Source organism: Oryx dammah, unplaced genomic scaffold (genome assembly GCF_014754425.2).
Source record: "Oryx dammah isolate SB20612 unplaced genomic scaffold, SCBI_Odam_1.1 HiC_scaffold_6, whole genome shotgun sequence".
Classification (NCBI taxonomy): Eukaryota; Metazoa; Chordata; class Mammalia; order Artiodactyla; family Bovidae; genus Oryx; species Oryx dammah.
Window position 1 is genome coordinate 22,207,062 of NW_024070190.1, and position 17,390 is coordinate 22,224,451.

Genomic DNA, 17,390 nt, shown 5'->3' on the forward strand with positions numbered 1-17,390 from the left:
TCTGATAATCACCCTTATCTACTTTTCAACATCAATTCCTTTCAAATACTTGTTGCCATGTTTCCAATATCAATCATTTCTTCACATCTTCTATTATCACACTATTCTTTCTTTAATTTATTTTTTATTGAAGGAAAATTGCTTTACAGAATTTTGCTGTTTTCTGTCAAACCTCAGCATGAATCAGCCATAGGTATACATATATCCCCTCCCTTTTGAACCTCCCACCCATCTCCCTCCCCATCCCACCCCTCTAGGTTGATACAGGGCCCCTGTTTGAGTTTCAAGAGACATACAGCAAATTTCCATTGGCTATCTATTTTACATATGGTCATGGAACTTTCCATGTTACTCTTTCCATACATCTCACCCTCTCCTCCCCTCTCCCTATGTCCATAAGTCTATTCTTTATGTGTATTTCTCCACTGCTGCCCTGAAAATAAGTTCTTCAGTACTACTTTTCTAGTTCTGTATATATGTATTAGAATATGGTATTTATCTTTCTCTTTTCTGACTCACTTCTCTCTGTATAATAGGTTCTAGGTGCATCCACCTCATTAGAACTGACTTAAATGCATTCCTTTTTATGGCTGAGTAATATTCCATTGTGTTTATGTACCACCGCTTCCTTATCCATTCATCTATTGATGGACATCTAGGTTGCTTCCATGTTCTAGCTATCAAAAATAGTGCTGCAATGAACAATGGGACACATGTGTCCCTTTCAATTTTGGTTTCCTCAGGGTATATGCTTAGGAGTGGGATTGCTGGGTCATATAGTGGTTTTATTCCTAGTTCTTTAAGGAATCTCAAACCGGATATTATCACACTATTATGAACTAATATTATTTTGCCTCAAATAGGTATTAGAAATCCTCAATTTTATATTTATCAGTTTTATTCCCTAATTATCATCTGAAAATTTCCTAGACTGTAAGTTCCAGCAAATCAGCTTTTATCCCTTTTTCTCATTATATTATCTGTAGCATTTTGCATTTTTTCTTTGCCTAGAGTGAGCAATTAATACATATTTGCTGAATTAATGGATGAATGGATACATGAATACAAGCAAATTTACAGGTATTATCACAATAAACATAAATATATGAAGCAAGCATTCATATCTATATTATATAAGAGAAAAACCTAAAAGTTCAACAAAAGCCAATCAAGGAGAAACTACAAATTTGGATTCAAATTCAGGTCTTCAATTTCACTAACTTTAACTCCTAGGTATCTTTCCATTCTAGTACCATGATGCCTATCAGCCCTATGGAATGTATTTTTAAATCATTTTGTTATAATATAGACTCAGAAAATTATGTACAATTCTTAATGTAATTATCTATGAGTACAGAAAATAATTACTCTGGGAGGTATTCTAATCTTTTTAAAAACACACCATAGACTACAAATACTTTCAAAATAATTATTTTAACTTTGTAAATGAAAACATTAATAGAACCCATACTCCAGAATTAAGATTGACCAAAATGCATCCAAATTATTCACTATGCAAAAGGAAAAATAAAAGCAGAAAGTAACAAAAACTGATATTTTTAAACCATCACCATTATTGTCTACCATTTATTGAGTGTATGTCATTTTACAGACATTGTGTTAAGCAATATATGTGTAATAAAATAGGGGTTTACCCCTATTTACACATAAGAAAATTGAGAATTAAGAAAGCAAACAAAGCCAGAAGCCAAATTCAACTTCTGTCAGGTTTCAAAGCAGCACTTAACATTAAACTGCCTTCTCAATAAGTAGTTAAGTCATTCATTTTGAGCCACTTAGTGAAAAATGGGCAAAAAACATTTTTTTTTTTTACTACTAATAGCATCTGATAGTGAGGCATTTCAATCATAATCAAATGAGGAAGAAGAATACTATACACATTATCAAACTTAGCATTTCTGGATATAAAGGAGAAAATTGTTTAGTCTTACCCATAAATTCAATCCCCAAGTGGTCTGCTACACCAAAGTCAGCACATAAGGAAGGAAAACAGAAAATGAGAAAAAGGTTAGAGAAAATTCCACACAGAAATCAATGCTTATCAGATTAACCTTTCAAGGCAAAGACCGTGTCTAGGTTATAACAATGCTTGCTTGCAAAAGATAATTTACACTTTGTCCACAATTAGGGGTGCTTTGAACACTGATTGGTATTTCCCAACAGTCTGGAATTGAGATGTAATAATATTAGCGAGTATGCTAAGTATTATTCCCTGGTGGTTCAGTGGTAAAGAATTCTCCTGTTAATGTATGAGACATGGGTCTATCCCTGGGTCAGGAAGATACCCTGGAGGAGGAAATGGCCACCTACCTAAGTATTCTTGGCTGGAAATCCTATGGACAGAGGAGCCTTGTGGGCTACAGTTCATGGGATTACAAAAGAGTCAGACATAACTTAGGAACTAAACAAAAACAACATGCTAAGAATAAATTTAGCCCATAAAAAAGGAAAGAAAGGAAGGGGGGAAGGGAGGGAGAAAAGGAAGAGAGCAGGGAAGGAAGGAAGAAAGTGAAAAAAAAAAAAACTATTCATACAAACCATATAGAGAGCTAAAGTTACTTCAGGAATTCATGATATTTTATGTAGAATAACACTCATTTAACAATAAACTAATTTGAACTTCTATGTTAATAATAGGTAGGTAAAGAACATTCAGAAAGAATGAAGAGATGGAGCCAAAGCAAAAACAATACCCAGTTGTGGATGTGACTGGTGATGGAAGCAAGGTCCGATGCTGTAAAGAGCAATATCGCATAGGAACCTGGAATGTTAGGTCTATGAATCAAGGCAAATTGGAAGTGGTCAAACAGGAGATGGCAAGAGTGAACGTTGACATTTTAGGGATCAGTGAACTAAAACAGACTGGAATGGGTGAATTTAACTCAGATGACCATTATATCTACTACTGTGGGCAAGAATCCCTTAGAAAAAAATGGAGTAGCCAATATCATCAACAAAAGTGTCTGAAATGCAGTACCTGGATGCAATCTCAAAAAGACAGAATGATCTCTGTTCGATTCCAAGGAAAGCCATTCAGTATCACGGTAATCCAACCCTATGCCCTGACCAGAAGTGCTGAAGAAGTTGAACAGTTCTACAAAGATCTACAAGACCTTCTAAAACTAATATCCAAAAAAGACATCCTTTTCATTATAAGAGACTGGAATGCAAAAGTAGGTAGTCAACAGATACCTAGAGTAACAGGTAAATTTGGCCTTGAGGTACAACATGAAGCAGGGCAAAGGCTAAAAGAGTTTTTCCAGGAGAGTGCACTGGTCATAGCAAACAGCCTCTTCCAACAACACAAGAGAACACTCTACACGTGGATAACACCAGGTGGTCAATACTGAAACTAGACTGATTATACTCTTTGCAGCCAAAGATGGAGAAGCTCTATGAAGTCAGCAAAAACAAGACTGGGAGCTGACTGTGACTCAGATCATGAACTCCTTATTGACAAATTCAGACTTAAATTGAAGAAAGTGGAGAAAGCCAATAGACCATTCAGGTATGACCTAAATCAAATCCCTTATGATTATACAGTAGAAGTGAGAAATAGATTTAAGGGATTAGATCTGATAGAGTGCCTGATGAACTATGGACGGAGGTTCATAACATTTTACAGAAGGGTACAAGACCATCCCCAAGAAAAAGAAATGCAAAACGGCCAAATGGCTGTCTGAAAAGGCCTTACAAATAGCTGTGAGAAGAAGAGAAGCAAAAAGCAAAGGAGGAAAGGAAAGATATAAGCATCTGAATGCAGAGTTCCAAAGAATAGCAAGGAGAGATAAGAAAGCCTACCTCAGCGACCAATGCAAAGAAATAGAGGAAAACAATAGAATGGGAAAGATTAGAGATCTCTTCAAGAAAATTAGAGATACCAAGGGGATATTTCATGCAAAGATGGGCACAATAAAGGACAGAAATGATAGGAACCTAACAGAAGCAGAAGATAGTAGGAGGTGGCAAGAATACACAGAACTGTACAAAAAAGATCTTCATGACCTAGATAATCATGATGGTGTGATCACTCACCTAGAGCCAGACATCCTGGAATGTGAAGTCAAGTGGGCCTTAGGAAGCATCACTACGAACAAAGCTAGTGGAGGTGATGAAATCTGTGTTGAGCTATTTCAAATTCTAAAAAATGATGCTGTGAAAGTGCTTCACTCAATATGCCAGCAAATTTGGAAAACTCAGAAGTGGCCACAGGACTGGAAAAGGTCAGTTTTCATTCCAATCCCTAAGAAAGGCAATGCCAAAGAATGCTCAAACTACCACACAATTGTACTCATCTCACACACTTGTAAAGTAATGCATAAAATTCTCCAAGCCAGGCTTCAGCAATAAGTGAACCATGAACTTTCATTTGTTCAAGCTGGTTTTAGAAAAGGCAGAGGAATCAGAGATCAAATCGCCAACATCTGCTGGATCATGGAAAAAGCAAGAGAGTTCCAGAAAAACAGCTGTTTCTGCTTTATTGACTATGCCAAAGCCTTTGACTGTGGATCACAATAAACTGTGGAAAATTCTGAAAGAGATGGGAATACCAGACCACCTGACCTGCCTCTTGAGAAACCTGTATGTAGGTCAGGAAGCAACAGTAAGAACTGGACATGGAACAACAGACTGGTTCCAGATAGGAAAAGGAGTACATCAAGGCTGTATATTGTCACCCTGCTTATTTAATTTATATGCAGAGTACATCATGAGAAATGCTTGGCTGGAAGAAGCACAAACTGGAATCAAGATTGCCAGGAGAAATATCAATAACCTCAGACATGCAGATGACACCACCTTCACTTTATGGCAGAAAGTGAAGAGGAACTAAAAAGCCTCTTGATGAAAGTGAAAGAGGAGAGTGAAAAAGTTGGCTTAAAGCTCAACATTCAGAAAACTAAGGCCATGGCATCTGGTCCCAACACTTCATGGGAAATAGATGGGGAAACAGTGGAAACAGTGTCAGATTTTATTTTTTTGGGCTCCAAAATCACTGCAGATGGTGATTGCAGCCACGAAATTAAAAGACGCTTACTCTTTGGAAGGAAAGTTATGACCAACCTAGGTAGCATATTGAAAAGCAGAGACATTACTTTGCCAACAAAGGTCCGTCTAGTCAAGGCTATGGTTTTTCCTGTGGTCATGTATAGATGTGAGAGTTGGACTGTGAAGAAAGCAGAGAGCCGAAGAGTTGATGCTTTTGAACTGGTGTGTTGGAGAAGACTCTTGCGAGTCCCTTGGACTGCAAGGAGATCCAACCAGTCCATTCTCAAGGAGATCAGTCCTGGGTGTTCATTGGAAGGACTGATGCTAAAGCTGAAACTCCAACACTTTGGCCACCTCATGCAAAGAGTTGACTCTTTGGAAAAGACTCTGATGCTGGGAGGGATTGAGGGCAATAGGAGAAGGGGACGACTGAGGATGAGATGGCTGGATGGCATCACCGACTCGATGGACATGAGTTTGGGCAAATTCTGGGAGTTGGTGATGGACAGGGAGGCCTGGCGTGCTGTGGTAAATGAGTTTGCAAAGAGTCAGACACGACTGAGGGACTGAACTGAACTGAACTGAACTGAAATATCTGGACATGACTGAGGGACTGAACTGGACTGAAAGAACATCTGCATGAAAGGCCTTAACCAGAAACTCTCTACCCTTCACAAAAAAATAAATTCTGCTGTATCTTTCCCCTCTTTATTTGTTAGATCAGCGAGACTAAAAATCTAAACATGAGGATGATTTGGGCACAAATCCAGTCCATCTGATCCTTCAGTCCTGTGATTGTTACAAGCTTGACAGTGCTTCCTATCCAAAATGAATGGCAGATGCATCCCTGTCTGTTTTATATTCTTCTGTTGAGCATACCATTTCAACCACCTTAGTATGAAAAGGAAAAAATGTGGGACACTGAAAGATGAACTCCCCAGGTCGGTAGGTGTGCAATATGCTACTGGAAATCAGTGTAGAAATAATTTCAGTTGAAGACTTAAGTTGAAGAAAATAGGGAAAACCACTAGAGTATTCAGTCATGATCTAAAACAAATCCCTACAATTATACAGTGGAAGTGACAAATAGACTCAAGGGATTAAATCTGATAGACAAAGTGCTGGAAAAACTATGGATGGAGGTGCATGGCATTTCACAGGAGGCAGTGATCAAGACCATCCCCAAGAAACAGAAATGCAAAAAGGCAAAATGGTTGTCTGAGGAGGCCTTACAAATAGCTAAGAAAAGAAGAGAAGCAAAAGAGAAAAGCAAAGATATAAGCATATGAATACAGAGTTCCAAAGAATAGCAAAGAGAGATAAGAAAGCCTACCTCAGTGATCAATGCAAAGAAATAGAGGAAAACAATAGAATGGGAGAGACTAGAGATCTCTTCAAGAAAATTAGAGATACCAAGGGAACATTTCATGCAAAATGGGCACAATAAAGGACAGAAATGGTATGGACCTAACAGAAGCAGAAGATATTACAAAGAGGTGACAAGAATACATAGAAGAACTATACAAAAAGATCTTCATGACCCAGATAATCATGATGGTGTGATCACTCACCTAGAGCCAGACATCCTGGAATACAGATCAAGTGTGCCTTAAGAAGAAATCAATGGAATTCCAGTTGAGCTATTTCAAATCCTAAAAGATGATGCTGTGAAAATGCTACACTCAGTATGCCAGCACATTGGAAAACTCAGCAGGCCACAGGAATGGAAAAGCTCAGTTTTCATTCCAATCCCTAAGAAAGGTAATGCCAAAGAATGTTCAAACTACTGCACAATTGCACTCATCTCACATGCTAGAAAAGTAATGCTCAAAATTCCCAAAGCTGTGCTTCAACAGTATGTGAACCTTGAATCTCTAATGTTGAAGCTGGATTTTGAAAGGCAAAGGAACCAGAAATAAAACTGCCAACATCCACTGGATCATTGAAAAAGCAAGAGAGTTCCAGAACAACATCTATTTCTGCTTTATTGACTATGTCAAAGCCTTTGACTGTGTGGATTACAACAAACTGTGGAAAATTCTTCAAAAGATAAGATACCAGACCACCTGACCTGCCTCTTGAGAAATCTGTATGCAGGTCAGGGGGCCAACAGTTAGAACTGGACTTGGAACAATAGACTGGTTTCAAAATGGGAAAGGAGTACGTCAAGGCTGTATATTGTCACCCTGCTTATTTAACTTATATGTTGAATATATCATGTGAAATGCCAGGCTGGATGAAACACAAGCTGGTAACAAGATCACCAGGAGAAATATCAATAACCTCAGATATGCAGATGATACCAATCTTATGGCAGAAAGCAAAGAAGAACTAACAAACCTCTTGATGTAAGTGAAAGAGGAGAGTGAAAAAGTTGGCTTAAAACTCAACATTCAGAAAACTAAAATCTTGGCATCTGGTCCCATTACTCCATGGCAAATAGATGGGAAAAGAACAGAAACAGTGAGAGACTTTGTTTTCTGGGGCTCCAAAATCACCGCAGATGGTGAATGCAGCCATGAAATTAAAAGATGCTTACTCCTTGGAAGAAAGATTATGGCCAACTTAGACAGCATATTAAAAAGCAGAAACCTTTGCCCATAAATATCCACCTAGTCAAAGCTATAGTTTTTCCAGTAGTCATGTATGGATGTGAGAATTGAACTATAAAGAAAGCTGAGCTCCAATGAATTGATGCTTTTGAACTGTGGTGTTAGAAAAGACTCTGAGAGTCCCTTGGACTGCAAGGAAATCCAACCAGTCCATCCTAAAGGAAACAGTCCTGAATATTCATTGGAAGGACTGATGCGGAAGCTGAAGCTCACTTTGGCCATCTGATGCAAAGAACTGACTCTTTGGAAAAAACCCAGCTGCTGGGAAATATTGAAGGTGGGAGGAGAAGGGGACATCAAAGGTTGAAATCGCTGGATGGCACCACCGACTCAATGGACATCAGTTTGAGTAAGCTCTGGTAGTTGGTAATAGACAGGGTCCCCTCCCATACTGCAGTACACAAGGTTGCAAATAGTTGAAAATTACTGAGTGACTGAACTGAATGTCTGTGATCAACAGGGAGAACTGGGGTCTGATGTGTCCAACATTTCAACTCTGGAGATTTGTTTATTTTATGGAGCTTTCTTATAATCATTCAGTTATTCAGTTTTTAAATTTGCTGCATTATCTAACGATTATTTCTATTGTAGTAGTATGTTTCTTAAATGAGAATGAATGAAAAAATATATTGCTACAATCATATTTGTTTCCAAGACTAATTTCTGGGCTCTCTCTTATGACTTCTCTATTTGGGAAAGATTTTCTTTTTAGAAAATATTCATTTAGTTATCTTGAATATTTCAATGCCTTTCTTTTGCAAATGACTCATTTTAAAATTCTATTGTGGTAGAATATACATAAAATTTGTTATTTTGACAAATTTCAAGGGCACAATTCACTGGTATTCATTACATTCACAATGTGGTATAATCATGATGAACAGATTTCCAAAACTTTTCCATTGCTTCAAAAGGTAACTCTACCCATTAGGCAATATTTTCCAATTTTCTCCTCCTCCTTTGACTTGGTAACTTCTGATGCACTTTACATAGCTATTAATCTGCCTATACAGAGTTTATTTTTTTTAGTGACTAAGAGCTATTTTAATTGAGAAATACCTCATATAAGGAACTACTGAAATGATTTTTTAAAGGTAGATTCATTTCTTCCTTTCCATGGGATTTTTTATACCTGCTTAATATCGTTTATAATAGATATCTAGCATACTTTTATAAAAATACAGGATTTTTACCTGCAAGTAATTCACAAATCAGTGGGAGTCCACAGAGCAAAAGCTCTGGAAATTCTTTGTGATACTGTTAACATTGAAAACCAGAAACTCTGCACAAGATCGAGTGGCCAAGGACCCCTAAGCTTGCTCCTGGGGGAAGAGAATGTGCTTTGTGGAAGAATAGAGATTGTAGAAAAGGTGGCTGGACCACGTTTGGGTTCTTGTCTGAATAAAATCTTGATGATTATGTGCACTTAGGACACTAGAAAGAGACTAGAATTGTGTTATTTTAAAGTAGGGATATGGGTGAAATAACTTACCCTGAGAATAAAAGTATATTTAAAAAAAAAACAAAACAAACAAACAAAAAACTTCTGCCTACAACCAGAACAGCTATTAGCCCTAGCCTGATTGAACAGGAAAGTTCCAGTAGAATTTACAAGATAGATAACCAGCAAAGACCTAGTCTGTACCAAAGGGAACTCTGCTCAATATTCTGTGATAACCTGTATGACAAAAAAAAAAAAAAAAAATCTATAAAATATATATATATATAAATATATATATACTCCCATATATAAAAAAATATATATACTCTTTTTCAGATTTTTTGGGTTATATATATATACACACACACACACACTCTTTTTCAGATTTTTTTTTTTTTGTCATACAGGTTATCACAGAATATTGAGCAGAGTTCCCTTTGGTATAGAGTAGGTCGTCGCTGGATGTATGTATAAATGAGTCACTTTGCTATACTCCTAAAACTAACAAAACATTATAAGTCAACTATCCTCTGATAAAATTAAAACAATAAATAAAATAAAATTGATGTAGTACAATGGAATATAACTCAGCCATAAAAAAGAATAATGCCATTTGCAGCTACATGGATGGACCTAGAGATTATGATACTAAGTAAAGAAAATCAGAAAGAGAAAGAATACTGTATGATATCATTTATATGTGGAACCTAAAATATGCCACAAATGAACTGATTTATGAAACAAAAACAGACTCACAGGCATAGAAAACAAATTTATGGTTACCAAAGAGGAAAGGGGAAGGATAAAGTAGGGATTTTGGATTATCAGATACAACCTTCTGTATATACAATAGATAAACAACAAGATCTTACTGTATAGCACAGGGAATTATATATTCAATGTTCTATAATAAACTACCATCTGAGCCACCTGGGAAGCCTATAATAAACTATAATGGAAAAGCATATGAAAAAGCATATGCATATACATCCATAACTGAATAACTTTGCTATATAACAGAAATTAACACAACATTATAAATCAACTATAGTTCAATTAAACAAACAAACAAACAAAAACTTTTCAGTAGAACTAGATGGCTCAGAAATTGCTGGCTATAGTCTGTTTTGCTGGCAAGTATAACTAAGTCACTCTTCATTCTTCCCACAATCTTGGCTGTTCCATCTCTATATGTGACAGGGGATGTGGGGATACAAGTTTTGTGAGTCTAGAAGTTGCAGTAATAAATGAGTGTCATGTTTGATATGTTTGAGGGCAATCTAGATAATTTAAATCAGAATGAATTCATAACCAGTAAAAGGACCAGAAAAAAGAAATTTTAAATTATTCAAACACTAAACCATATAAGTAGATGTCTTAAGAAAATCTGTCTACTTTTAATATAGCAGAACTGTTACATCTACTTATTATAGTTGTAATTCTCAGAAATACTGTCAGCAAGGTAGAATTATATACTTCAATTTTACATTTACTTTTCTATAATCAATTCAGTTCAGTTCAGTTGCTCAGTTGTGTCTGTTTGCGAACCCATGGACTGCAACATGCCAGACCTCCCTGTCCATCACCAACTCCCAGAGTTTACTTAAACTCATGTTCATTGAGTCCATCCAACCATCTCATCCTCTGTTGTCCCCTTCTCCTCCTGCCTTCAATCTTTCCCCGCATCAGGGTCTTCTAATGAGTCAGTTCTTCACATCAGATGGCCAAAGTATTAGAGTTTCAGCTTCAACATTAGTCCTTCCACTGAATATTCAGGACTGATTTCCTTTAGGATGGACTGGTTGGATCTCCCTGCAGACCAAGGTACTCTCAAGAGTCTTTTCCAACACACAGTTCAAAAGCATTAATTCTTCAGTGCTCAGCTTTCTTTACAGTCCAACTCTCACATCCATACATGACTACTGGAAAAGCCATAGCCTTGACTAGACAGACTTTGTTGGCAAAGTAATGTCTCTGCTTTTTAATATGTTGTCTAGGTTGGTCATAACTTTTCTTCCAAGGAGCATGCATCTTTTAATCTCATGGCTGCAGTCACCATCTGCAGTGATTTTGGAGCCCCCCAAAATAGTCTGACACTGTTTCCATTGTTTCCCATGAAGTGATGAGATCATATTCCATGATCTTAGTTTTGTGAATATTGAGCTTTCAGCCAACTTTTTCACTCTCTTCTTTCACTTTCATCAAGAGGCTGTTTAGTTTTTTGCTTTCTGTCATAGGGTGGTATCATCTGCATATGTGAGATTATTGATATTTCTCCTGGCAATCTTGATTCTAGCTTGTGTTTCATCCATCCCAGCATTTCTCATGATGTACTCTGTATATAAGTTAAATAAGCAGGGTGACAATGTACAGCCTTTATGTATTCCTTTCCTGATTTGGAGCCAGTCTCTTGTTCCATGTCCAGTTCTAACAGTTTCTTCCTAACCTGCATACAGATTTCTCAAGAGGCAGGTCAGGTGGTCTGGTATTCCCATCTGTTTAAGAATTTTCCATAGTTTGTTGTGATCCACATAGTCAAAGGCTTTGGCATAATCAATAAATAATAATATTCATGAAAACTGACACTACTGAAATATAAAAAATTACATCTTATTTAAAAGTTCCCTTTTTCTCTCTCACCACACACACATTTTCACTCTTTTATTCCACACACACATTTTCAGTCTTTTATTAAAATGCTAAACACTGATTATTATTGCAGCAATTAATTTTGACAGGTAAGACATACACAGAACATAAACCACTATATTTCTTATACCCCCTTCACTGGATATTTCTTAAAGCAATACAATTTCTTGGGGATACACAGGCCATTTTGGCCTGCACAGAAACATCAAAAGGAACGTGATGAACATAAATCAGTTAATAATTCATTTATTCATTTAACAATCCATGTGCCAAAAATTGTACAGACAGTGGGATGAAAAAGGAGGCACATAGCTTAAGCAGAAAAAACAAAACAAAACAAAAACAGTTTGATCTTCCCTATGCCACGCATTAGAATGTACAATTCCCATCATTTTTACAGTGTGATGAACTTTTCTATGTAAAAACTGCCGTTTGGAATATTGCACTGTTTGATTATACAATAGTGGCTAAGTCCCTGTCATTAACTATGTGCCAAGAACTGCTTTAAGTATTAACTCACAGAAATTGATAAGATTGTCCTGATCCTCATTTTAAACAGAGACACACAGAGGTGAACAAACTTTCCCCAAACCATATGGTTAGTAAGTAGCGGAAACACAGCTGAGCCTAAGCTGCTTGACTTTCAGCCACAAGTCATTTTCAGAGTTTACTTATGCACTCCCTATAAAGAAAAAGCTAATTTTTACAAACTCATCAGGTAATAAGATGTTCAGGGAGGAGTTATTTAATCCACTTAAGAGAACAAATTGCTTTCAAGTGTCCTTAGGCACTGCAGAAGCACCACTTAGTTACTTGCTCACCCCTAGTTTATTGATGAAGTGCCCAATATTAGTGAGGTAGAGGGGAAGTCCCTCTCTCCAAGGACCCAAACTGGCGAATCATTAACATCTTTTCATTGGTTCCCAGGGAGTTTTCTTCATAATGAGACTGGCCTGATTGACGTTATTTGCTTATACATATAGCAAGGAATATAGGGAGTTGTGTCTAAATATGTGCCAGACATTGAACCAAATAATCTTCACATTGGCAATATACTTAACAAATGCCAGCAGTTCTGCTGAGACCTGCCTGAAACATGCTTAAGATGTGAGGGCTATATGTAAACTTATAGCTGATTCAACAAGTTATAGTTGTTGTAGAGCAGAAACCCATACAACACTGTAAAGCAATTATCCTCCAATCAAAAAAAACAAAACAAAACTGAGGGCTAGGGAAGTAACCAGGGAGACAAACAATATGCTACAAAGTCAAAAGCTCCAGAAAATTCAGGGCCCACATGTTTCCAATGTATCCATGATTCCTTTTGTGTGAGCAACTCAAAGCTTCTGATTTATATGCTGACAAACAGACAATGAGGGGCTATCAACAGTTCCATCTATCTGGGCAGAATGAAGAAAAGCAAATAAAAACAACCCTTGACTTGATTCCAGTCTGAGGCAAGTTGTCGTGCAGCCTGTATGAGAAACCCCAACAACACAGCATCAGGACGATGCAACGTCAATACAGGTTTCAGCTCTGCTGCTGCTGCTGCTAAGTCGCTTCAGGCATGTCCGACTCTGTGTGACCCCATAGACGGCAGCCCACCAGGCTCTGCCGTCCCTGGGATTCTCCAGGCAAGAATGCTGGAGTGGGTTGCCATTTCCTTTTCCAATGCATGAAAGTGAAAAGTGAAAGGGAAGTAGCTCAGTCGTGTCCGACTCTTGGCGACCCCATGGACTGCAGCCTACCAGGACTGCAGCCTACCAGGCTCCTCCGTCCATGGGATTTTCCAGGCAAGAGTACTACTCCTATATTAAAAGCAACCGAACAAGATAATTCTATCACAGAGTAGTTCTGAATGGGACGACTTAGGCCCTTGTTTCATGGGATGTACAAAAACATGTTATATGAAAATACTATGTTGTAAAAAGTTAGAATACTGGCTTAAAGTTCAACAGGCTTCTCCACTGCGGGAAACCCTAAGGGCCTTCATACGAGTGCTGAGAGTGCCCTGGTGGCAGCTCAGGAGACAGTATTTCCTAACTTGATATAAACAACCACCTTGGTGTGAAGTACTCCGCGTAATGATCTATGATGCCACCCTCTCTGAGAAATAAGCGCCATGTAAGTGTGGAAGAAATTAGCCACGCAACTACAAAACACATCAGTTATAAATGATTTCTCTTGCTCACTGAACTGAAATCTGTCACTGTATAGAGTCCACATTCAGACCCACATCAAATGACTTTCCAACGGTGACACTTTAGGATGAGGTAGTCCATCTCAACTAAGAAGACCACACTGTATTTATAAAGATAGTAAACTGGGTCTTGAATGTTTGCTGACCTGTGACACCAGAACTGACCATTCCCATAGTGACCAGTCAGTATTTTCAAGAATTGCTGTAAAGAAATGTAACTGTCTCATGCTTCAACAGTGGGTCCTTGTATTCTGCTTACTCTCAGAGAAGATCATGGACAGGGTGACGAGATGTCACAAGTCAAGGTATTGTCATGCATGTTCCAGTTTATTATAACAAGACAGACAAACTAGGAAAGGCTGGAGTAGACGCTAAGGTTTCTGATTAGGAGGGCAAGGACTTGAGGGTGGGCCTGGCTGGGACAGCTGTGGGAAGCTACAGTCAAGAAGAAACCCAAGGGATTCACAGAATATACACCTTTCAAAAAGATTAAGCAGTCATAGGCTGGAGGAATAAAGCTCACCACAGGCTCCCAGAGCATATAACCATTCATTAGGGGGAAGTAACACTTGGCAGTCACTAAGAGGCTCTGACGACTGGGAGCAAAGAACAGCCAGACCTAGCTCTCTCAGACGCTGGGTCCCCCAAAAAGGAGGAAAAAGAGCTGGCAAAAGTGTGAGCTCATTCCTGCAGGGTGAGACAGGAAAGGCTTTTCCAGCCCCCGCATTTCATTCCATCATGTTGTCCAAAAAGGAGAGGACAGAATTGGATTATCTTTTTTTCCAGCTACTTAGTGCGAGAATTTGGATATGAATGCAGGTTAGAATCGAACCTCCATACTCCCTTCATTATATCGTGCTACTCTCTTAAACACTTAATTTTATTTTTATCAGCCCACATATATATTTGATCTTAAAATTTCTGCATGTTCATAAATAAAACTTGGACGGCCAAAAAATCATAGTAGTAAAAAGAAAATGTTTCTTATTATATTTGAAAAGTAATTTCTGATAAATTTTTATTTGAGTTCTTTTCAGTCTTCTCTCTCTACATGTAAAATGAGTTTAAAGTCAGTTTTACACAAAATCACCTTGCATCATGGACCTAAATCAGAGGACACTCTTTGGCCATTTCAGCTTTATAATCCCAGTCCCCCTCTATCACATCAGAACTTTAGAACTGACAGCTTTTTCAACTGTTGAGAGTAAGTCCTGACATTATTACTGTGACCAGCCTCACACCAGACAGGTCATCAATCATGAAGCAAAATCACTTTTCCAGAAAAGCGCATGGCCCCATTCTTTCTTCCATGGGCCTTGTAATGAAGCATGACCTCTTAATTTTTCTTCTGAAAAGCTCTGTTATGGATTCGTCTTGAATGGAGACACTTCTATTTCACCTTTCCCTATCATTCTCTAAGTAAAATACATTCATTTGTATCAAAGGAAGAGAAGGAAGCAGCCATGGAGACTGCCATGTGTTCATGCAGTGCAAACTAAGATGGGCACTTTGCTCTTAAAATCAAATCATAAAATCATGTAATAAAATCATATTAAGCCAGAGTTACAACTGAGGTTTATGAGTGACTCTGTTTAGGACATCTGTTCCTCAAAGACGAATCTTACCTAAAATATTGTAGAATTTTCCAGTGAAAACATTTTGTAGCATTAGACTTAACACTGATTTCATGTTCACAATGACTGATTGGAGAATTAAATAAGAATTACCATTGTACAGAAGAATTCTTCTTTCAAAAATACTGCTAATTTGGTTATATAATTGATGACAGTAAGTTTGTACAGGTGAGTGCCCTAGGAGTTCTTGTTCCTGAAATTCCCCACTTCTCATAGTTTATCAACTTTTCAGCCTCTCATATTTTCTCACGGGGCACTTCCATACACATTATTTCATGTAACGTCACAAAGTAGCCTGTTAAGTGTTGCTCCTGACTTCCGTGTAATAGCCGAAGAAAATAAGCTTCCTTGAAAAACTAAAGGCCATATTTATAGATGCCTATATTCTGATGCTGGAAAACTATCCCAAATTCCAGGAGTGAAGGGTCATTATTTCTCTGGCTCACTGATTTATCACTCTAACCTATCAAAGTCTGACATTTTGTTGATGCTTAATAAATACTTAATGAGTGGAAGAAATGTCATCTGAGTCAGCCCCTTTGCCCGCTGCGTGTGATAGTCTGAATTTCTACAGAGCATCCAGTCTGTTTTCTGTCACCTCATTTTTTGAGGATTCCAAGGAATATGACACTTCTTGGTGTAACTTTTGATACTGAAAAAACAATATCCATAAATGTTTCTAGAACATCCCTGCATATGAAAGTACTACATTTAAATATTACTTACATAAGTATACAATTCTAGAGTCCAAAACATAGCAGATTATTATCTGAAAGGGTCCAGCACATGCATATATTTGTCACATAATCTTTGCCTGTAATTTAGGATTCTTGTGAACAAGTGGCCAATTATCAGAAAAAAGTATTCAATTTTCCATGGTAATATTACTATAAATGCTACTTAAGGATTTACTCCTTAGTAATGTCAAATCAGCTAAGCAAACTTTGAAACAGTCATTTTGTACACTTTACAGATTATAACTTTTCAACTTCAATCCATTTTAATATCAACGAAGACATATAGAGGAGACTAAGGTCAGTATATGTAAAGATTATAATAAAATAGGGGAAAGTCTACTCAAAAAAGAAAGGAAAGAAAGAAGTACATGGCAAAGAGCATCAGTACATGCTAATTGATTAAAGCCTTTGTTAACAAATTGTTTTAGTACTATGCTTTTAATCATATTCCTAAGTTCAAAATTACAATAGCTTGATGATGAACAGTAATTCAGAAAGTGATGGACACATTTTAAGAAATATTCCTCTGAAATGTACTCCCCTACCCTAAGAAAAGGGCAAAGACAACTAACTCCCACCCCTCAACAGAGAATAGCTTTGGTAGACTGCAGATCACACAAAATATCTCTTCTGCTTCCCATAAGCCAAAGACAGAGAAAGAGGAGACACGTGATCTGTATGAGGCAGAAGATTCTTGGGCCTGGACAAACTACCCGAGGTGTTTATCTGGAACATCCAAAGGCAGTGAGGAAACGGAGGTGACAAAAAGCCTCAGCCTCATGTGTGATGAAGTAAGAGTCCAAGCCAAAACAGCAAAGATAATTCAAACTAGGAGGCAAGTTAAGATAATAATCAGAAATACACCTTTTTTAGTTTGGACTCAGAAAAATGGGGAGCAACTGAGAAAGTGCAGTTTATGATGGGCTGGGGTCAGGGCTAAGGCAAACAAACAAACAAAAAAAAAACAACTTGTGCATTGGAAGCTTATTCCCGCCTGAAAGGCCCTCCCAACTCCCTCCCCACTCCATTCCTCTGGTATGTCCCAGAGAACCAGCTTTGGGTGCCTTGCTTCATGCATTGAATTTTCACTGGTCATCTATTTTACATATG

At 37.7% G+C, this 17,390-nt stretch overlaps 1 protein-coding gene across 2 annotated transcripts in view; it reads right to left on the bottom strand.

Annotated features, from left to right (window-relative positions):
* The window catches only part of NRG3 (neuregulin 3), a 1,219,292-nt gene that overhangs the window by 137,542 nt on the left and 1,064,360 nt on the right, over positions 1-17,390 (bottom strand). For both annotated transcript variants that reach the window (XM_040242574.1, XM_040242573.1), the window contains exon 4: positions 1,953-1,979. In XM_040242574.1, the coding sequence (XP_040098508.1) occupies positions 1,953-1,979 (27 nt within the window). The remainder of the gene's footprint in view (positions 1-1,952; positions 1,980-17,390) is intronic.